The sequence below is a fragment of the Rhyacophila brunnea genome, unplaced genomic scaffold, assembly GCF_057557595.1.
Source record: "Rhyacophila brunnea isolate RB1 unplaced genomic scaffold, BYU_Rbru_1.0 scaffold_2, whole genome shotgun sequence".
In the NCBI taxonomy this organism is placed as follows: domain Eukaryota; kingdom Metazoa; phylum Arthropoda; class Insecta; order Trichoptera; family Rhyacophilidae; genus Rhyacophila; species Rhyacophila brunnea.
This window is the reverse complement of record NW_028232859.1, coordinates 6,779,366-6,803,123: the sequence shown is the minus strand read 5'-3', so window position 1 is coordinate 6,803,123 and position 23,758 is coordinate 6,779,366. Positions and strand designations below refer to the sequence as shown.

At 34.7% G+C, this 23,758-nt stretch overlaps 2 protein-coding genes across 7 annotated transcripts in view; both read right to left on the bottom strand.

The window, feature by feature from the left end:
* Window positions 1-152: 152 nt before the first annotated feature.
* LOC147071778 (uncharacterized) lies at window positions 153-10,569 on the bottom strand. The gene is made up of 7 exons (XM_085947122.1): window positions 10,499-10,569; window positions 7,181-7,527; window positions 6,005-6,092; window positions 4,398-4,581; window positions 3,655-3,770; window positions 2,260-2,526; window positions 153-1,042 (listed from the first exon to the last, which is right to left on the bottom strand). The coding sequence occupies exons 2-7, from the start codon at window positions 7,477-7,479 to the stop codon at window positions 953-955; spliced, it is 1,044 nt and encodes a 347-aa protein (XP_085803248.1). The 5' UTR covers window positions 7,480-7,527; window positions 10,499-10,569; the 3' UTR covers window positions 153-952.
* Window positions 10,570-17,342: 6,773 nt separating this feature from the next.
* The window catches only part of alpha-Spec (alpha spectrin), a 32,697-nt gene continuing 26,281 nt past the window's right edge, over window positions 17,343-23,758 (bottom strand). For 4 of the 6 annotated variants that reach the window (XM_085947623.1, XM_085947626.1, XM_085947624.1 and 1 more), the window contains 12 exons: window positions 23,215-23,344; window positions 22,858-23,045; window positions 22,390-22,594; window positions 21,942-22,267; window positions 21,588-21,807; window positions 21,165-21,312; window positions 20,919-21,033; window positions 20,622-20,645; window positions 19,291-19,553; window positions 18,828-18,998; window positions 18,461-18,627; window positions 17,343-17,986 (listed from right to left, as the gene is read on the bottom strand). In XM_085947623.1, coding sequence (XP_085803749.1) covers window positions 17,858-17,986; window positions 18,461-18,627; window positions 18,828-18,998; window positions 19,291-19,553; window positions 20,622-20,645; window positions 20,919-21,033; window positions 21,165-21,312; window positions 21,588-21,807; window positions 21,942-22,267; window positions 22,390-22,594; window positions 22,858-23,045; window positions 23,215-23,344 — 2,086 coding nt within the window. In that variant the 3' untranslated portion in view covers window positions 17,343-17,857. The remainder of the gene's footprint in view (window positions 17,987-18,460; window positions 18,628-18,827; window positions 18,999-19,290; window positions 19,554-20,621; window positions 20,646-20,918; window positions 21,034-21,164; window positions 21,313-21,587; window positions 21,808-21,941; window positions 22,268-22,389; window positions 22,595-22,857; window positions 23,046-23,214; window positions 23,345-23,758) is intronic. The other 2 variants (XM_085947625.1, XM_085947629.1) reach the window with 1 other exon arrangement.

The window sequence follows — 23,758 nt, the reverse complement described above, 5'->3', positions numbered from 1 at the left end:
CTTTTGTCACAGAACAGCTGATTCATTCTACAAACCAAGAATTTTGGGAGTACCAGATGTTGAGTGTAACATGTAGACAGGTTTCAGTTATAAAATATTGTGTATACCTAGGGCGTCAAACAAAAAAAAATTCCTAAAATAATAAGATGTAATTTTGATCATTTATTCTTTATTCAAAAAAAAAACTTATAGTGTAATAATACAACAGCACATATTGTATAAAGTGAAGTTTTCACAACGCTACTATTGTATGTATTTCAATTTCATGAAATCTTTTGTCGTTTTATTAAAAAAATGTTTCCGCAAGACAACTTAAACTGTACATTAATGTAATTTTTTAAAACTTCCATCCCGTAATTTCATCTACAAGAGGTGTAATCTTATATATGAAATATTTTTTTATGTCACCCATTATGGCCGGGCTTTTTCCGCGACGACTTATAATTCCATGGGTCATTTCAATTCATGTTGTTTTTCAATGTGTGTTTGGATCCAGAGTAGAGACATGGTATATAATAATAATATACATCTATTTCTACTCAAAAGTTAAATTAATTAATTCCACAGCAACAATTATGCAATAATTTGTCATAGCCTTATATTGGATATGGCGGTCAGTTCCATCTTACAAATCCTTTAAATGAAATAAGACGCACCCTCTCCTAGATCTAAGAATGATAATGGTAAACAATCAATTCATTTTATCTGTGGCCAAAATTATTTTTCATGCATCTTTGACAGTAAAATAAAAATATTTTAATTGGATAAAAGTGGAAATGGATGGAAGTTCCCTTATTACTATAATCACGAAATACGAACCCATTAGGTAGGTATGTAATACAATAATAATATTAATTATAATATATTGACAGCAGAAAACTTATTACTTAAAAAGTTCAATGTTCTAGGAATGCTGAATATAAATTAACTCCCGAGATCTGGAGATTTAAATTCAGTATTGCCATATCCAGTCATTTTGTTTCCTTCGTTTGTAAGCCCTCTCATTATCACTCATGCCGTCACGAGCAAAATTGCCGTTGCCCTGTAACAAGAATTGGTAGGAATATAAATTAAGATATAAAAGTTATGTTGGAAGCATTGATATACTACTAGATGAGGAGTTCCCATACAAGTGTCATTTTAAAAATGTACCACAAAAGGAGATATTACGAATATCGTCTTATATTTCCTTGTAGGTATAATGCGTTAAGACCGTTAACATGGATTCCCGAATTTCACCCGTATTGCCCTGGCTGTAAAACTAAGTTTGCGTTCTTGGAATAGTGACCCTAAGGGTGTCTGCAACCCGAAGCTTGCAAGCTACCAAAAATTCATGTCTGAGCGGACAGAGCAAGACGTCATGCGCTGACTATTAGTTAGAGTAAGATGCAAGCTAGATCGGGCTTACTCATAATTATTGCCAGGTCGTTTTCGAGACAATTATTAAGTGAGCTTATATCGAGTTAAGTCCGCTGATATTAAAACAGTAAGTTTTAACACTGGCCGAGTCGCTGAAAATCGGGCGTCATTTTAAGAAGCATATGATTCATAGTAGTATATCAATGGTTGTAAGAGATGTTAGATGATTGGCTAACTAACTCGACTGAATCTTTCCTATTTAAAATAGTCCGAGTGATGTCTGTTTTATACGCCCACAGTGGAGAAGAGGCTAAAATGGTTATGTGTTACATAGATAACAGATTCGAATCTGTAACTGGAACAAATTCACGTGTTGTTTTTTCAATCAATATTTGAATCCAGCATATGGATGCAATGGGTTGAGTCAGTAGTTAATAACCAATTATTGTAAAAAGCTCTACCTAGGAGTGGAAATAATTTACCCTTTGTTACTGTATCGTTATACAATGATTTTACATGGAAAATTTAATTGTTCATAAGTTATTATACACTAATTTCTTCTTCTTCCTGGCTCTACAACCCTATATGGGTCTTGACCTCCTCCAGCATCTGCCTCCGTTCAACTCCTCCTAAAGCTGCTTCCCTCCAGTTGAGGATGCCAAAGATATTTAAATCCAACTCGACACTATCCCTCCATCTTGTATGAGGTTTGCCAGGTCTTAATTTGTGTTCCAGCTTCCTAAATATCTGTTTCTTTGTCATGAGTACATGGCTAGCCATTTAAGGTGGCCCAATTTGATGGACTGTATGATATGCTGGCGCCCGTAGTGTACAGCTCGTAATTGTATCTTCGTCTCCATCCTAACTGTGTGTCAAACTCATGACATTTTTCCAACTTACCCAATTGTTATTTCCATACTGCATGCCCCCTCCACCGCCACCGTAGTGAGGATTCTGGAAAGCTGGTGGCATCGGAGAGTCCCATGAGCCACCGTATCCACCACTGACGCCCCCGCCTCCACCCTGTCCTCCTACCCCACCCCCATGGTTGCGGTTGCCTCCGCGGTTTCCCCATCCACCCCCACCACCCCGTGGCTTGTTCAGTAAACCCACAGGACGCTTATTACCGCGTGGCATGTTGTTACTGTTGCGTGGACCTTTCTCCTTCTGAAATATGAAACAAATACGTTTTAATAATGTCGATCACAACAAAAACACCTTGTGTACCTACTAATTAAAAAAACCATTGTTATGCCCACGATGGCTGAGCTGTACATGTTAGGATTATAATGTTGATGGTCCCGGGTCTGGCAAATTCACATTTTGTGTTTGAACGCAGAGAATGGACCTAATAGGTTGAGGAAGTGACTATCATCCATTTCCCGTAAAAACAAAAATCTGTTAATACAACATCCAATCTTTGGAGGCCCACATTATCATCCTACGATTGAACATGGCAAAAAAAAAATAACATTTCAGCATTTCATTATTTTTACCTAAAATTAATGGTAATACATTTATTAGAGCTTGTCCAGATAACGTGTCTCGCCGCAATACGACGCGAGTGCATGTGGACAGCTAAATGAGATCACCTGTACCTCGACTTCACGCGATAAGTTAGGCTTCGGCCACATAGGCAGGTGTTTCGCTAGTCCTGAGCTAGATGCTATGCTTGTCTACTAAAAACGCTACTGCCACATTGCAGGCTACGTGATTAGGTACAAATTCATTTGACATTTTGGATACGCTCAAGTCAACAACGATATGTCACTCTCAAAACTATCCAGGAAGCTACTTTTCAGAGAGAATTTAAGTTTAAAATTTCGAAAGTCTCAAATTTGAACTTGTTGGATGCATTCATCCCATTCGCCATTATTCATAACCTCAAAATATACGGTGTTTGACGTTTGTCATACTGAAGAAACATCCGCCATCTTGCAAAATCCATAGACAATGGCAAAATCACTAGGTGACACAATTAAAATAACCAATACGTTCGCCGTGAGACTCACGAGATGACTCATAATCACGTAGCGAGGCGCGAAGCGTGCAGTGTGGCCATTGCGATAGAATAGTGTGCGTTCGTTCACTAGGATATGTCACCTAGCACGTAGCCACCAAGCAAGGCACCTGCCTATGTGGCCGAAGCCTTACAGCGATTACATGTGGACAGCTCGATGTGTCACATGTGCTTGGAATGCGCACGAATCAAATCGCACCATCTGGACAAGGCCTTAATATTGTTTCCACAACACAAAGGAAAATAGGTACATAATTATTGTCAAGATAGTTTACTTTGATTTGATCAGCACCGCGCCTCTGAACCAGGATGTCCATGTTGTTAATCAAGATTGATTGATTCAGTGAAAGTGCCTTAACAAGCCCTTCTTCTTCTTCAAACTCCACGAAGGCTGCAAGAAAAAAAATCATCAATGTTGCATCACATGATAGTGGTGCGGCGCAGCAACAAAACATTGTGATACTATATGAAGAAAAACAGACAAATTATGTAATCGAGGCAACAATGTATTATAATATAATAATTAACGTATCAGGGCTGCAATTTCATAACGCTCTATGTCAGGGGTTCTTAACAGTTTTGTGGTCGCAGGCGAATTCGGGATTGGACAGAAAGTAACAGGCCGCCAGTATTTTTATAAAATGAAAAATGTTTTTTTTTTAACAAAAATCAACATATTAATTATCAAAATAGGATAAATGAGTCGTTTAGTCGCTAAACCCGTTCTGGAGGTTTTTTTGAGTTTCGAGTAAATCATGAAAAACGTGATGCTAGTGGTGACTTTAAATTTAAATGTATGCTAAAAACCATGGTTTGAATCGCGACATCTGATTGGTCGGCTATGTAGAGCAGATTTAGTAACCTATTAAATTTATCCTAGAGCGACTTTAGTGACTCAAGTCAATATTCATTTTGATTTTTTGACAAAACAGGGCAGAATTTAAAACTGTCACCTCGATATTTCTTTGTTTACAAATGAAGACATTTTCATATAATTCACATTTGAAATAATGGTTACCTGTTGGTCGAGCTGGTATTTTTACAATTTCCTTGATGGCGCCACACGATGAGAAGAGCTGATGAATGCACTCATTGCTGATAATGAAGGGCAGATTGGTGACCACAGCCGTGTGAACTCCAGCGTTCAAGACTTCAATGTCTATTGGATTACCCCCGACCGATGTACCTTTCTCTGCCAATGCCTATGGATTATAAACATGATAGAAGATGTATTTACCCTCACGAAATATCAGCCCACCCTACTTATGCGAAGACTTTCGTGTGAAGATTGTATATTTCATATTTAAACAATACATAATATGATTATAATTCATATTATAAACATGACCTACAAACAAACAATGCCAGCTATGCTTTTACGAGAATGTGAAACAGATATATTTTTTCATTTTAATATTATATTCATTACCTTATCAGTGATCCTTGACACTGCACTGTAATATTTGTAAAATTCTCATGATTTCGTGAATATACCATACAATTATATTTTTGCCTGTCGTCTTTAAAAAAAACTATTTCATATAAAAATTTTCTGTTACTAAGTAAGAAATGTGATTTATCAATTACAAATTTTAAAAAAAGCCCATGATGGTCAAGCGGCTAAAACATCAGTTTATAATGTCGTAGATCCCAGGTTCGAATCCTGGGCTGACGAATACACATTGTTTTTCAATGTGTGTTTGGAGTCAGAGTATGGTTAGGTTAGTATAGCAAGTGGCTATCATCAATATCTCGTAAAAACAAAAATTTGTTAATACAAACCTCCACTCTATGATGGATGCCCATATAGTGTGTTTTTACACTAGTAGTTCAAACCTAGTTTTATCCCTTTATTCGAAATAAATAATTATATATATTTTTTTTTTTGTTTACTTGATGTAAAATCTTGATATTATCATCTCTTATTACACACCACTGAGAACACAAAAAGAAAAATTCAATTTTTTAAAACATTTACAGAAAAATCGTCAATGCTTGCTTGGCAGTTTTCGCATATGCTATGCTAAATCAGGCGGGAGTATTCTTTAAAAACCACTAGAGCTTGTGATTTCTTGACTTTTTTTATTTCGAGAAATCTTGAATCTCGATATTTCTGATGAAAGTTGAGTTCTTTTTTTGGCTCTTTCAATTAAAATTTTTTTTTAACCAAGGAACTTTTTCTCTTCAGAATCAAAGCTGGAAGCTTTTATTTAGCTCTCTCGGCTAATATAATCGAGATATCAAATTTTCTTGGGCGGTTTAACCACCTAGAGAAAATTCCGAGTTTCCAAAAAATTTCAGAAAATTTATCTTGATTGGTATTTTCTGATTATTTCTCGAGAATTCTCGATCATAATCTCTAATAACCACCCAGTGTGAAGCAGGTTAATAAATCAATGAATCCAATTCATCCGCTGGCTGGGTAATATTTGCATACTGTTACGATTCGAAGATCACATGTCTTGATAAAATTTTACTGAGATATTAACCTTCTTAAATACTTGGTGAATTTTCTATCTGTTGATGCAGAATATGGCATTGGGAAGATCTATAATGACATTAGAGTATGGTATAATGTTGCAAGAAAGACCTTTTTAAGGACCTATTGCAGATTAAACAATTTACCTGCTCAGACGATTCGGCTTTTTCGAAGGTAACGTAAGCCGTGAGGGTCGGGTGTGTTGTGTTATAATCTACAGATATTCCTCCCCGCCTGAAATGCAATATATATTATTCAGAGACAATTGGAAAGTGATCAGTATTCCCTCTAACCTATGTGCGGTGTATATGATTTAAAAAAAACACAAGAAATTGATTAATGCCCATTAGCTCAATCGAGTTGACAATTGAAAAATTTAAGAATTAATTAGGTGATTGAATGACCACCTCTAGAAAGTTTTTGTATGGTTAGCAACTCTATGCCATCTCAACACAGATGAAACATAACACGCCATACTATTAGATTAGAAGGAACATCGAAAGTGATGGTTTTTTCTATTAAATATATTATATTAATATGTGTTCGAAATGCGAATTTGTAAAAGTGGCCATAATTATTTCACACTGTTTCAACTATTTTTTTCTATACCACTACACACACATTATAAATGGAATGGTCGAAAGATGGCGTAGTCCCTCTAGGCAAGAACTGTACAGCGCATCTTGTGTGGAAAATCCCATTACATGTCTAAGTGCAATAACTGTACAGTAAAACGACAGTTTTACATTTTAGAACAAAAAAACCCCAAATTCGGGGGGAACATCGGGGGGAAAATGAAAAATCATTCAAATTCATTTGGTGACATTATTGGATTGTTTATAATTAATATAAAACCCTTTCAAAATTATAAACTGATTTGAAGGTTTCGTTTTGTATGTCATCAATGCTAGTAAAATACCTTTGTATGCCCTCGATGCACCTTACAGCATCATTCTTCTTTTGTTGTGTTTAACGGAAAACAACTTTAAAATAATGTAAAATGCTACCAACCGTAACATTCAAACCAAAATAGAGAATGACAAAAAATACCGTATTTGAATAATTACTGTGCATTTATATATACATAATTCAATGTTATAATAAATTTTAACTGAATTTTAAATATTATGTATTTCAGACATAAATTACAGGAAATTAAAACGTACATCTTGGAATTAAATGTACTAAAATAAAATGGGACTAGGGAAACTATATGGATATAGCGGGAAAACGTGAATTTTGGGCATGTAAAATCTAGGTTCCACTGTAATCAAATTAATGCATACATTTAATCAAGTGTTAACAAAATTTCCAATACTCACTTGACATAACTGATTTCTCCGTACTTTCCAAGCAGTTCTTTCAGCTCCTCAGCAAAGGTAAAGAGAGAACTCGCCGGCAGATTCTTTACTATGATCGTCTTTCCACTGGGGTGGATTTTCTTTCCCCTCTTCAGCATTGCCATCATTTCAACGTTGGCCGCCTGTCTTGCCTTTTCAACGTCGGCATCATTATTTTGGGACTGATCGTTCCCAGTTTTGGGAGTGTCGTTTTCAGATTTGATGGCCTCATTTCCAACTTGCTGATCGCCCGTATCTTCAGTAGCGGTTTCCGCCGACATCGTGGATGCTACTTATAGTTTTCTTACAAGATGAATTTAAACAGAAGCCTGTAGAAAAAGAAACCAAAATTATTCCAACTAAATTAAAATCGGTTTGTTCCCGCAAGTGTCACCCGATGTTATGTGCATTTCTGGTTTTTGAACTCTGTTCCTGCCAGTGAAACCTTGACTAAACGATTCAAGATGGTCTGGCTCATGCTGGTGGGCTCTGCTTTCAAATGGCTTGGACTATTGCTAATTCATACGCTAAATAACATAATTAAAAGTTATCTATATGGTGATACCCACAATGGCCGAGCGGTATTGTCTTAAATCAATTCAAGACATCACTCCCTCTCCAATCAGTGATCTTTTAAATTGCAATTTTTGAGGGTGCGCTGGAAACTTACCTTATTGAAAAATGAGATCAATTCAGCATTGTTTTTGATTGGATACAACTTTTTTTTACAACTGTCTTATTGACATTTGGAATTGTCTGTATATTTATTTATTAATAAAAGGCACATTTTATAAACAATAATAATTATACAATAAACATGTACTTAGCGAAATAAGTCTTTTTTTCATTTATTATGTTTTAAACGATTCTGTTCATTGTTTACTTGAAAAACACCTCACATTTTTTATGGAAACCATCTTAATCGTATAATACACCTTATCTTTATCAATTTAGTACACCCTATGTATGAATAATGATCACTATTATTAAAATTGCATTTCATTGCACAATAACATTATTAGCCCATCAATATCAATTATGAATTAAATATTCTCTATTATAAATAACTGACAGTTTGCTTTTGGAGAATACACACGATAATTAGATAATGATTTTCCAGAAATGCAGCAGCAAAATAATTATTCATACTGCCATACTGACTTCCTTTCACCAGATTGAAGAGTGTACTGATTTAAATTTGACTACACATGACTCAAAATATTTCAACATATCGTACATACATACCTACCTACAGACTTTTTTTTTATTTCTTACCCATTTTAGCCATTAAGTAACAAAATAATCAACATGAACAAAATTACAGTGGAACCCCGATCTACCGTTCTCGCATAAATCATTTTCCCGCACGGATCGTTCATTTTTGAAAGTCCCGCCAAAAACCCATAAGAACAATGTGAAATACTCCCGTATTAACCGTCCCATCAAAAATATTATCCCGATTGACTGTTTTTGTTGAATATTTATCATTTCGCTTTCGTGGAATTGTTTATGATGCATAAAGATCTTTCAGCTGGGTCGCTTTGTTTGCACAGGTCGGTTGGCGCTCAGGCTTGCCTCGCATCTCGTATCAAAATTTTTTATAAGTCGCAACTAAAATGCCCCCCATGAAGAAAACTAGAACTCTAGCTGTTGAAAAAAAATCCAGAAGAGTTTTTAAAAAAAAATATATATATATATATATCCCACATTTATCGTTTTTTAGGGTCCCTTGAAAACCGTAGAATCGGGGTTTCACTGTACATGCATTTTATATATGAAATTGCTATATCTGATGGTCAACATCATTTCCCTGCTTGAAAAGAAAGTAATAATTCATATTGTAATTCCTCAGTCCTTGGACCAATATGATATCATGTTTGGTCAGCGACTGATATGCGGCAGTATGCTCATGACAAAAACGATTAACACGGTTTCCGATATTTTATAATGGCTTAAAATTAATTTTTCGTAAACTTAATATATTGTGAACGGCAACGATGGCCAAGCGGTAAACGCGTCAGCTTATAATGACGTGGGTTTGAATCCTGGGCCTGGCAAATACACATATTGTTTTTCAATGTGTGTTTGGAGTCACAATTACGTCATGTCGTCTGGTGCCACACGAGACGATAGTTAGGAAATCGGGCTGCAGAGTATAGACCTTGTAGGTTGAGCAGGTGGCCAACATCCATTTCTCGTAAAAACAAAAATCTGTTAATACAAACTTCCACTCTGTGTTGGCCCATTATTACGATCTTCTTAAGATGTATATATTGTAGACGCAGTCGATTTCCGCTCAGATGACATATACGGCGAATAGTGACTGTAAATTTAATATTGGCGTGAATTTATGGTTCACACTACTATTTCTGCGTTAGCGGGTCCGCAAAATGTTTCTCCAATTTTCAGCGGTCCGCAGGTGTAAAAAGGTCGAGAAACTTTGCTCTAGGTAAATAATAAAATAAACATAATTTTGCCAGATTCGGGATATTAGCTCGTACACGTGGTCTCAGAAATGGATCTTCTACCAACTATTCCAACTAATCTTATTAAGCAGTTTATAAAACCATGTAGGTATAAAAACCTGGAAATGTTGAATAACATAAGGTCGACCAGGTTTTCGATGAGTTTAACAGAGTAATAAAAAAACAATTAGAAAAATTCAAAAAGGAGAATTGAGGTGAGTATATATTTAATAAAAAACATACACCATGAGAATAATCATATCTACCCAAGTTCAAAAACTACATCCAACCAATAAAGCAGGTTGCGAAATGCAAGTTATTTCATTTGCAAATTATTGTATCTACCATTTTTACCTGATTAATGTATGTGTTGATACAAATTAACCATTATTAAATGAACATTAATATTGTCAACATTAATGTTATATACGTTTATAAGGTTCAAAACGAAATTATATAGAATTGCCAATCAAAATAACATTCTGACGCGTGTAACCGGAAGGTACAAACTAGGCATCTTTTCATCTCGTAAATGGAGACACCCCTAAGTGCTTCATTATATACGAATAGAAGCTACTACAATATTATACTAACATACATCACATTTACAAGACTATAATAAAACAACACAACATAAACGCCGAATTTGTATACAAACAACGCTGACTCGAAAAATTATGATGGGCTTCCTATGTTGTTTGACAGATAATACATGGTGAGTCCATTCATAGCCCAAATGGTATAGTAAAAACAGAGGTCCAAATAATCACCTAATATAAAAACTATTTCGTTTCTACAAATATATAGATAGCTTAAAGATAACTTAGTTATTTACCGGGATTTTCTGCAAATATCGGCTTCTTAAAAATGCAGGTGAGGTTAGATCTATGGCAACTGTGTTACCATAATATAAATAAATAAATATGTTGCTGATTAATTATTGTAACACCGGTAAACGGGGTGACTTTTTGACGGAGATCATCATTTCCAAGACTTTTATATTAATGCATAAATTATTTATATCTATAAACTGTTCAGCGAAAGAATTTAATTATTTCTTAGAGGTTGGTAAACTATAACTTTTTTTGCAATATTTAATATTATCATAACTTATCAAATAATAAAGAAGAAAGTAGGTACATGTTCGCCAATCTCTTTAAGAATATCTAACTTTCAAATCCCACCTTTAAGTAGTTCTTCAAATTAAAAAAAAAACCATTAATAATTTATCATTGCAAACGATTGTGGATCGTCAAAGAGATTAGGCTAGGCACCGTGCAATGTCTTTGTGGATCGTTTAGTATAGAAAAAATAATCGGTTCTTATCAAAGAGGCTTAAATTTAAAAGGTCTTTGGTTTATATAGTTTTTAATAGGGCCAACATTGAAAACACGGGTAGTTTTTGCCGCGTTTATAATTAAACTATTGTAGGTACCTAATTATCATAAAGCGAATTACGGTTTTTGGCTAAAATAAAGTCATGTTATTTAAAAATAAATGATTAACCCACAGTAGCGTGCGATTACCCAAGTAACAAGATGTATTTTGACAGAATAACATGATCAAAACTGTCATCAAATAATAATTATAGTATTTACGCATCATAGTGAAAAATAAGTTTTTTTTATTTTTATAGCCTCTGAAGAAAGCATTTCGGTAGGTGGGTATGTAGATACCAAACAAGGACCAAATGAAAACCTTCTTATTAGTTGTTCCAATACTCCGGTAGGTATAATTCAAAATAAGAACACTTTTCATTTTTATGATTGTTCTCTGAATGAGTTCTTTTGAATTAATTATCAATTAAAATGTCTACTGAAAGCAGTCCTTCACAACAAATACATGAAATCGTGTCATGGGACACAGATTTATTTGATTTTCTTATGCCGCAATGGGGCAAGTACCTTTTCGTCGAAAATACTAGTGAAGAAAAACCAATTAACTATTCTCCTCCATTTTTGACAGTCAAAACTGCTACTGTTGAATTAATTTTCCACTTGTGTAAAAAAATGGACCAGCCTTTACCAGTATACTTCTTGAGCGTTGATATTTTCGATATTTTCATGGCCAACCATGTTTATCAACTATTTGAATGGACATCACAAGCCTACAAAGATGAAAAAGGTAAATGAAGGTCATTAACAATAAATTATTGTTTATTCAGTATTTTATTTTGTAAACTAATTTTGTTTGTTTCAATTTCTTCTACATATAAAAACCTAGACGCGGTCTTCAATCTCTTTGGTACATACACAATGTATTTATAAAATCTGAGAGAATTAGAATTTGTGGTAATTTTATAGTAGATACGTACCTACTCCATATCGTCATTGTGGTTAAGGTGTTTTGAGAACATAAACATAACATAACACAACCTACTTATTTTTTATGTTACAGTAGGTTGTGTTAGGTTTCGGTTTGGTTTTTGGTCTCAAAAGACCTCGATCACAAAAACTATATGGAGTAATATTATAGCTTTACCAAATTTGGAGTTAAGTATACCCTTTGTTAGATGGCACTAACAACATAAAAATAAAACATATTATTTTTTGAGTGAATATTGTACTAATTCCTGCATTATATTACCTACTGAAGATATACTAAGTCAAATGTAAAGATCATATTATTATCTTTGAATATATTATATCTCTCTGTTTTTACAGGATTCTTTAAATGTTGGCAGAAAGTTGAAGAAAAAATTGAGAGCCAAGTGTATCTACGAATACTGTCTTGTATTCAACTAGCATCAAAGATGATTTTTAGCGGGCAATCTGTGACCACCTCACAAATACAATCAATATTGGAAAGTGTCAACCAGAGATACAACATTATCAACATAATTAAGTCAGAATTTAGGGTATTTAAAACTATAGGTAATAAATTTTACTTTATAAGTAGATTTTTAGATCACTCCATTAATTTTCATGCAGAAAAATCTGTTTACTTAATACCATTTTAGATTAAAACCAGAAATGGTACATCCAAAAACATGGGAAGAAAATTTTACCATAGAGTCGACTTTATACTGTTTGACCAGAGGCATAGCTAGAAATATTGGGCCTCTATGTAAAAATCATCCAAGACCCATCTTATTTACTTAAGGCCATGCATTAGTTGAGGCACGGTCTAAAAAGATCGTTGCTAGGCGATGTGCGGATTGCGGGTCGCGGGTGAAAATGACGCCTGTCAAACGAAATATTATTTCTCATATAAATCCAACATACGTCCATTTTATGTTCTGTTTATTATTCTATTAGTATCAATAATAATATATTCATTGACATGTTTGCTTTTTAAAGTAAATGGGTAAAGTTTTTAGTCATCTTTACACGATTTTAGAATTAATTGGCCCGTCGCCATCACGCAGCAAAGTGACGTGCGTCCGACTCCACGTTTTCTTAATGAATGCGAAGCAAGTACAAATTTTCGTCGCGCGTACAGTTGAACATTATTTGGCGTTTCACTGATGCGTCACCTTAACATTATAATATAATTTCTATGTATAATAATAATATGTCATACAGTGAAACCCCATTTTTACGATTTTGAAGGATACATACCTATTGGGTATTGAAAATTTTAAAACATAAATCTATTTTTTATTAAAAAATCATACAAATTGTATCAGACCAATTAGGTCAATGTGTTTTTTTACCTTTTCAAAAATATTTTGTTTTCTCTTGAATTGACAATGTTTTCTTTGCTGAAACCAGGGAACACAAAATTAATGGGAACTGGCTTACCCTATTTGATGTGGTATAACAGACTAGAGAGTGGAAAAATATGGGATAAACTTAAACGCGTGTTAAAGAATATGCTATTTTCAATATTTACGTTCGTATCATAATATGAATTTTAGTTTGTCACGTTAATGTAACATGCTTTCAATTTTTGGGAACAGTCGACGCGTTTTTTTTACTTGGGTTTTATGGCGGTCATGCCATAAACTACCCTGCTTCAGAACTGTGGTCCATGGCGATGGCTTTTACATAATACCTATTTATTAATCCGTCCTGTGGCTCAAACATAACTTGAATGGGTGTAAATAAAAAAAACAATAAAAAACTTATACAATTGCATTGTGTAACCTCGGTCTTGCACACTGCAGCATGTCTACAAATAGAGATGCGCATATGTGAAAATCATCTCAATAATTGCCATATTATATTGAATTGAATGTTCCAATAAATTAAATTTAAAATTTTAGTACTTATGAATTAATTAAATTTTGAATATTTCAGACCTAAATTGCTGAAAGAAATCTAAAACCGAGAATTAAATGTACGAAAATGTTCTAAAATGAAACGGTACTGCATAAAGTACATGAAAATAGTTGGAATACATGAACTACAGATTCTACTGTATATATTTTTAATTCACTTTGGCCCTATAATCGGGCATCAATCTTGGCTGCATCTTGTGGAGGTTTCTCAATAGATTTTTTTAGTTGCCAACCATTCATTTTCCCCGTTGGGTCTATTGTTCTGGAGGCAGACAAATAAAATAGAGACTGTAAATTTCTAAAACCCACAATTTACAGATTTGTTATGTCTACTATTCCGCTGCAAGTCCTGTTAATATTGTAAATAAAAACAATATTGAAGCAGCATCGAGTGAAATTGGTGAATTGTTTGTTTCAGGATTTCGTATACCGCTCTCCACAGCACTGGACATGATGGAGCAACTTATAGAGGCGTGCGCAGTGCCAATGGGGATGGATCCTGCACACATTCATCACGTCTGTGTTGCGACATTGTCACTGGGCTACCTGCAGCATACTTATATACGATCCACGTAATTTTTTTATCTCATTTTATTGAGTGAGGAGTGACTGGGCGTAAGGAATGTATACATGGCAACTATGGGATACAATAGTTATTGGTCTTTAGATAAATGATACTGATAATTAAAGTGCTACTGATATTGCCATCTTAGCTGTACGACCCACTCCACTATTATATTAAAAAAAAAAAAATGGTTTTATTTAACCTAATAACTCTAATAATACCAAATTATATGGCGGTGAAGTTATCTAATGCTGCGTGCTCATGTAGCGATTTTTGTTGTAATCAATTTGTTAGTTCCTGCGTGTCAAGTCATTTCTCAGCTGAACTGAAACTGAACTGACAAACTGAAAATATAACTATGTATTATAATAGTATAGTTGACTGTTCTAAAGATGGATTCATAGCCCTAAACAGCTGTCAAAGTAAATGGCAACGCTTATTTTTTAAACGGGATTCTTAATGGTGAATTAAGCTCACAATCAAGGCTAAATGATTCTGGTCTGAATATTTTTTCTATTAGAACTGTCATTTTTGTGCAATTAAAGATTAATACTTTGGACACGGAAGACGCACACGGCGCGTAATGACCAGGCGGCCGATCGATGTAATTAATGTGCATTTTAAAGGGGGCAATTAAAATCTCATTATGTACTCAGCAGCGAATGCGTTAATCAAAATCAAGATGAGGTAGTTGAAAGCCATCATTAAAAACTTTGTGTGTGTGTCATTTGCAGATTCTGGCAGGCTTCTAATTCAGACAAAAAGAAAGAGTTCGGAAAAGACTTTCAACGTTTACTCGCTGGGGCTTGTCTGCTGGCGGCCTGTAGAATTCAGAGTGGCGAACGAACATCGCGTATGCTATCGAGACATCTGTCTTCACACATGAGGTGCGCTTCGCCAGATATCACAGGGCTCGCCGACATTATTGTCATGCTGGCTCTTCAGTGAGACATTAGCGGTGGCACCTTGGGTATTGTTTACTACAATGATAGCAAACAATATTAATACAACTGTGAATCGCTTTTGCCTTGTACTGTAGAATAATTCCAGTAAACCAACATAAAAATTAGCACATTATTCAATTTAATGTAAATGTGCACAGCTAATATGAGTGCCTATGTGTTATGATTTGTGTCTGAAAGGGGGTACTCCCACTTCTGCAATGTGTTCGGCCGCCTCTTGAATTTGTCCCTCTGCAACAGCCACCCCTTGATTCGGTGTGTCCATGAGTCATTAATTTGTAATCCGTAAAAAATTACTTAAATAACGCCTAAAATGATGTGATATTCTTAAATAATATGCATGTGTATGAAAATAATTCATCATTTAAATTTTTTAATTTAGCAATAATTTTACTGGCAAATGTTACTTTCAAAATAAAAAATAATAAAAACTACTACCCACGTACGTACAATAATGTCTGATTTGAAGAGAGCATTAGTGTTTAATAATAAATAGCTTGATTAAGAAGAGTGATATTTTAATTATATTTAAAATCATTTATTTTGTCTCCTGCCTGTTTTGTGTTCAATTTCTAAAAAATGTCTGATTTGTGACAAGTTAGCTTTTCTTTTCGGGATATTTTGTCACAGACAGATGTATTCTTCATGGCAGCTTTTCCCACACTTTTTAGGAAACACTGACTTATTTAGGATTTACTATGAATGATTGAACTTGTACATAATTATAATATTGTATTGTAGGCATGTAGATTTTCAGCAATGATTTCAGTATAAACTGAAATTTTGGATAATAAGGATAACAACATAATATTTTAATGTATGGTAAATAAAAGATATATTTTATTGAAATTAAATGGTTTTTATTAAGCCAAATAAAAGCATATTTTCGTACAATAACATGACAATATAATATACTATATCTTAATAGTAGCTGGTTGTGTAATAAAGTTTTCATTATTTGAAGTAAACTCAAATTTGACAATTTCAAATTGGAACTAATAAATTCAAATTTGCAAATGCCTTCCAATTTATTGGTGAGTGAGAAAGCTGTGATGTCGATTGGAAAGCAAATGAAAATTTCAATTCATTAGTTAAACAGTTTGAAAAATATATAAATATAAAATAACCGGTATAATATAATCGAGATGCACTGGTGGAGTGCAAGTAAATATAGTTTCCCTTCAATAAAATATGCCTAAGCAAAGTATGCGATAATAAAAATTGTTTGAATGAATTAGGTACACATTTTTAAGGCAAGAGAAATACAAAAAAAATAGCCAAAGATTTGAAAAACAATAATATTATTGCTGCCATGGATCTCTTTAATCAAAATAATACAGACATATCGATCATAACAATATTATTTAGGAAAGTTCGTATTGAAATGTAACTTATAACTAGACAATATAAATGCGTGATAAAAAATATTTTATAAAATCTATAGTGCAAGCCTACACTTCTAAGTAATGAATGCTGTTTGTCAATGAATAAAAAAATAGATATAGTTAATAACTGCAGACAATATAGTGATTCTCGCAGATAAAAGCGACAAAATAACCTATAACCGGGGGTTTACCTTCTCCGTGGTGTATTTAAAGAATTCGTTCCGGTGCAGAAATAAAGTGCATGCAATAAATTTGCTGCTAATTAAATTAAATTAAATACATAAAAGTAATTTTTTTTCTCGAATAATATCTAAAATTGATACATCTTTTATAATATAACTAACATTCTCAAAACCACATAAATAGTCCAATAAATAATTATCTCTGATTTAGTTTAAAAAATTAATAATTACTATTTTTTCTTTTTAATTAAATAAGTAATATTACAAAGAATGTTTTTCAATAACAAGGCATACTTTATACTATTTTTTGTGTGTTGATTATTACTAGCGATATCAAAATGACCATAAGCATAGCTTAAGGCAATTTAAAATACCCCAAGTGCGTCTAAACGTTCATTGTCATTTAAAGTCTCGTCTATTCATAGGGCTTAAAGTTATAAGCCATGACAGACATCCAACATTTTTATGCAAGAACATTGATACGCAGCTGAAAAACATAAATAAAAAAGCAAAAGTAGGCACCTTAAAATATTTAAAGACACACATCTGAAGGATGTTAATATTTTATACTTATTGTACTTTGTGATATATTAAGAAGTCCAATATCGCACACTATCAATTACTCAAGGATGTAGTTCAAGATCAAGACTATGGTAGAGCCAAAAAGAATTCAATTGTTCTTATAAATACATTCAATAGCTATCATAATATGAAATAAGTATATGTAGAAGCTAAATGTTTGTAAGTGATCTGTCAATAGGAGATAAATGCGAAATCATTGTTGACATTCGGACATGTAAAAAGAATGTGTGAAAGGGAGAATAAAATGTGTAACGTTAGCACAGAACGAATGTGAAATGTCATCTTTGAAAAAAGAGTTAATTCTGGAAGAGAGTTCTGGTGAACTCGATATAGTCGAGGGCCCCCGGAACTGCACGCTCCGATTTGGTGTCTGAGAACGGTTTCATACGTGCCACGCAGTAATCCGCCATTTCCTTCGTAAGATTCTGAAATGATTACAAAACAAAAATGTCAGTGAAGCCTTAAGTGAAAACATATGATGAGATGTAATGATTAATACAAATCAGGATCGTGACTAGGCTTTCCTGCCAGGAATATGTCAGGAGTCATTGAAGATTAGTCAATTTTGAAATGGGAGAATTTGGTACCGCTGACTAGGCAACAGACATCCGACCGCTGCACAATAATTAATATAATGAGCGATGAAATACAAACAATATGTCTTGAACCAGCATGTAAACGAGCAAGTCTAATATAAAATATCTACCTATAATAAAGCGAAGTTTATGGTCATTGCAAAGACTCATTAAAATGGGGTGCTTTCACTTTCCAATATTGCTTTGGATCGCAGCAATATTATGTCGCAACAATATTATGTCGCAACAATCGTTAGAAACAAATCGATATCCCATAAATTACGCAATGTGTTTTAATAATGGGCAAGGATAATAAATACTAACAGCATAAAGCTCTTCTTTGGTGACATAAGGGCGATCTGCGGCGGTGATGGCTCGGAAGGCATTCTCGATTTCCTCCGAGGATTGGACATTCTCTGTTTCTTTCGAAATCATGAAAGCCATGTACTCTTGCAATGACACTTGCCCATCGCGGTTCGGGTCCACAATATCTGGAGATAAAATACACAACACATTAGTATCATAAATAATTTCAATAACCAAATGCTTCTTGTGCATTCATTAACTATAAGTATTATCATCTTTTTTGACCACTCGGATTATGTAATATTTTGTTCTCTTACAAATGCCGAAATATCACATCAGAATTATTATTATGATAGAAATCTATAGAACAAGACAATTAACTTACTCAGGATTGCATCGAATTCGGGGTCAGGTTGTCCTTCTTCCACCATCGGAAGGTCGTAACCGAGGGCTCGGAGACAAGACTTGAACTCTTGCTGGTTCAGACGGCCTGATTTGTCCTTGTCAAAGTGCTTGAACATCATGGAGAATTCTTTGAGGGCGTCTTCACTCACACCTGTGGAAATTAAAAAATAATATATACAAATTCCACTTGTTCGGTAATGATATCTTTTATAAACAGCAAAAATTATAAATCTGCAATCTGGTCGAAAATATCAAAGTGCAAATAATAATTGCTCTACCTGTTAATTATTTTCCTCTCGCTTTTAGTACTACGGATAAAGAATTTAATGGATAGACAGTGACAGAAGGATATTTTGAATTACACCAAGTAAGGTATATGGCTGGCTTTGCATATTAGAACCAGAGAAGAATTATTTAGTATCAATAGCAAAAATAATGTATACCGCTCTGGTTCCTGGCCTGGATCTGCTGCTCGAGATTATGCTGCATCCTCATTCCTAGCTGGTCTAGTTGATCCCATTGCTGGGCCAGTCCCACAGTGCTGTGCTCGGTGTAACGGTTATCCAAGATGAGATGGCCCTCCAAGGCCGCTCCCAGCTCCTCCAAACGGCGGAGATCACCTCGGCGAGCGCGAACTTCACCGGCCGCTTTGCGGAGCGCCTCCAACTGCTGCTCTAGAGAGCCGCTGCCTTCCATCATGGATGTGCTGTAAATTTAGAACATCGGGACAGTTCAAAACCATTTCAATTTACAGTGCAAAGCTACTAGTGCTGATCACAATTTAATAAAGAAGCCATCACACAAAAAAATTAGAAATTTGAGCTTTCACTGGCATGTACAGTGCTTTATGTTACAATATAGCCAAGCAAATTACAATCATGGTTATTGTTTCTTTAAATTCGCAACTGTAAATCATTGCTGATTAAATAATATATTTTTGGCAGTAATATATTAAATTTGTTAAATACCAAATTATCATGGCAAAACCAGACATTTTTCACTCGAAAACTAAAAGAAATTTTGCCATTTCACTATGTTTACATAGTTGTTAGACTGCGAAATCTTTAACGTGAGACCTGGTGGCGGCGCTCGTATTGTATCTTGTCTATGGTTTTCGATTTCGAAGTATTGAAAGTACTGAAACACGAGGAGGGGATGTAGTTCTCGAAGCCGCCGCCGCCTATCACCGTAAAGATTTCGCACTGTAGTAAGTACATATAATTTTTGTCACTGTTAATTATTGATAAAACAACTTGTTATCAGAAATAACAAGCACTTCAAACTGTTTAGTTATAATTTTGAAGTGTTTGTATTTCTCATAGTAAGTACGTAGTTTATGTTAGTTTATAAAACTTTCCCATCATATTGTGATATCGCCTAAAACAGTACACGGAATAACACACATGGACGATCTTCACTGAAGCCATCAATCAGTTTTCATGGTATTATGTACAATGGTTTAAAAATAAAGTTTTTGTCAGTTCTACGATATTCAAGTTATTTATATTAACAGCTGTTTCGGTCTATAAACCCATCATCAGAAAATGAAATTAGGTTAGGTGAACATAAATAACTTAAATATTGTAGTGAACAAAAATAAATGTTTTAGAAGTCGATTTTACATAAATGTAGTCCTACTTTGTGAACGCCTGTTCAATGAATACAATGTGTTAACAGTGTAATAGTGTACTTTTTAATAACAATATTGCAAAAATGTTAAATAAAGCCAAACATGGTCAATCAACACCCAATGCTAAATATAAAAACTATTCACCCATCCCAGCCGAGAATGCGGTATCTGCATCAAGACAAAATAAATTTACTTTCCATCGAGGAACCAACCATCCATTTTGGTGATAGATGGTATTGCAAGTGCATACAATTATTAATAATAATTATGTTTTTTCATTGCGATATTCAGTTTCATATTATATTCCACTGATTTGAAACATAATCAAATAATCAGTATACCGGAATAAAAGAAAAATCACATACATAAAATAAAGTATCATAAATGATGATTATATTTTTATTAGAATGCTGAAAGATTGGAAGAGAAAATTATACTGACCGTGTCTCGGTGAGCCACAGATGGAAGAAGTTGGCGTGCTTGGCAAACTCCTTACGAAGCTTGTCATTCTCCTCTTGACGATGGGCTTCCTTTGTCAACTCAACATCACGTTCGCCTAAAAATAATACACACATTACGTAATTACTATGTTGACATCATGCCTTAAATGGCATAGATAACTGTCATTGCAATGTAGCATTAATTAAATCAATATGTAAAATAATAATGACAGATATAGTAAATTACCGATGATCTTCTTGAGATTGCGCCAGGTGTCTTCGAGAGCTTCCATTGTGAACCAGGTGTAGGGATTGGGACCGACATTGAACGACTTGATCTGCTTGTCCAGAGCGGCTAAGGCTTCAAAGTCAGCTTGGGCCGACGATAGCGATGCCTGCAATTATTAAAAAATAATACATATACATTAAAACATTTAACAAATAAAACATTTAACAAATCTGTTTGAAAACTTATTTTACATTGAACCACGTTATAATTGCAAGAATATGCATAATAAACATAATTAGAGGTGTTCATTCATTATTATCACGGATTATGTTGTAATAATTAATACTGATGATTAATGTTTAAATGTTAATTTCATTTGCATAGTATATAATGTGAAGATGTACCCAGTAAGATTATATGTATAGAAAATAGATTACATACCTGGAATTGTGCATGTGCTTCTCGCAAGGCCCTGATCTCTTCGATAGAATTGCATCTGACGGGATCGGTCAAATCCTCTTCGGCATTCTCAAACCAAGAGTTGAAAGCGGAAGCCTTCTTGGCAAAGGTCAAATAAAGATCTTCAATTTGACGGAACTGTTCTTGCAATTGCAATAGACGTTGCTTGCGTTCATCCGAATCACCCAAAAGTTTCTGCCATCTGAAGAGAGACATTGTTACGATTTACTATACATTACCACAGTCAAAGTTTCAGGCAGTTCATTACGCTTGACAATGTAAAAACACAGTAGTAGCATATTTCAATATACATATATAATGAAGTGATTAGCATACCTGGCGATGACATCTTGGTGCCTCTTCTTGATTGCGGGAGTCTGATCGTGATTGGCAGCGACCAGTTGATCTTTTAGGGAGGTGATGTTCTGGATACCTTCATGCTCAAATGCGGTCAGACCGGCATCGAAAGTGTCTTGTTTGGTGAGCAAGGTTTGCACGGTGGAGAGATCTCTACCGAACTCTTCGCTCCTGACGTGAGTCTCTTTGTCGGCAATCCAAGATTCGACAACGTCAGCTTTCCACATGAACTGCAAGTATGCCGAGTTGTCCACCAATGCAGTCTTACGAGCTGCTCCCAGGCTGGAGAGTTGCTCAAGCTTTGCCTACAAAATGAAAACAGAATTAAAAAAAGAAACAAAATTACAATTGCCGGAACCGAATCAGACAATGAATTGTATCATACATATAATCATAAAGAATTAACTACAAATGATTTCATCATTACCTGCAATTGCTGACATCTTTGCATGATACTATCAGCATGATGGTTCTTGTCGGTGACCAGCTGAGAACCGGCCGTGCAGATATCGCCGCAACGATCCTTGTGAGCGGCCAAGTCGGTTTCAAAGGCATCGTGCTTCTTCAGTAGACCTTGGACAGCAGCCATTGTATCTCCATAGTCTTCAACCGAGAGGAGCTGTTGCTTCTCACTAGTAGCAAAATTAAAACGAAATCAATTAGATATTTGTTTACTGAAGACAAATAATTTAAGTTATTTGATTTTAGGTAAGTTTACTATAAAAACAAATGTGCCAGGGCGTTCATTAAAAAAAATACTGGCACTAGTACATCAGATTGATAATGATTTATGCTTCGAAATAAAGTCATGGATTTCATTCCCCAACAGATGATAAAAGCTTTGCAGTTTCTGAGGGTACAGGTGGAACGATCCTATGTAACGTATTCGGCTGACCTTATCCATGCTTCTTCTTCTTCAACCTTAGCGAGGAATTGTTGATAAGTGTTGCTCTCATCCAGCTTTTGTCCCCTGGTGTGAGCGAGTCCCTTCAGTTCGGCCCACGCTTGGTTTAGGGCCTTGAGACGCTGCTCAATCTCCGGTACGCCGAGATTCGACACATCCATCAACTTTTCACCGGCTTCCTAGAGATGGAAAAATAAAACAATACAATTAATCGACAGAAATACCTTGTCCCACCGACAGGCAATCTGACATGGTCATGAAAGTGAGCAAAAATTTGTTTTTTACAGTCACTTTTATAAATAGTTATAGACCACAAATTACTCATATAATTAATTAAATAAATCTAACCTGAACAGCTTGAATAGCAGGCTCGTGCGATGCAAGTTCAGCTTCCAACCTCTTATGTTTTTTCTTGAGGTTCTGTACTCCGGTCAAATCACGGCCGTAATCGTCAGATCCCACTAGGAGTTTTTTTTCCCTAAAATAGACAAATAGTTAATAACACACATGAGCCGATTATAAAATAAGAATAAAACAATATTTCCATATAATGTACGAGGGTGGGTCAATAAGTCCTTAGAAAAGCCGACAGGTGGCGCGACTAGTAGTGTAAGCGGTTTGTTTTCATGCAGCGGCACTACCGATTCAGTATGCTGCGAAGCTTCAATTAGATTGGTCGGGTTGTTGTGTGTTTCTCGTACATTTGTTTACAAAAATGGAGGAAATTGAGTTTAGAGCTGTTATTAAACATTTTAATATAAAAGGGTTAACAGCAAAGGAAATAAAAAATGAGTTGGATTTAGTTCACGGCATATCTGCTCCTTCACTTGCAACTATTTATAACTGGTTAAATGAATTTAAATGTGGTCGTACATCAACAAAGGATGAACCA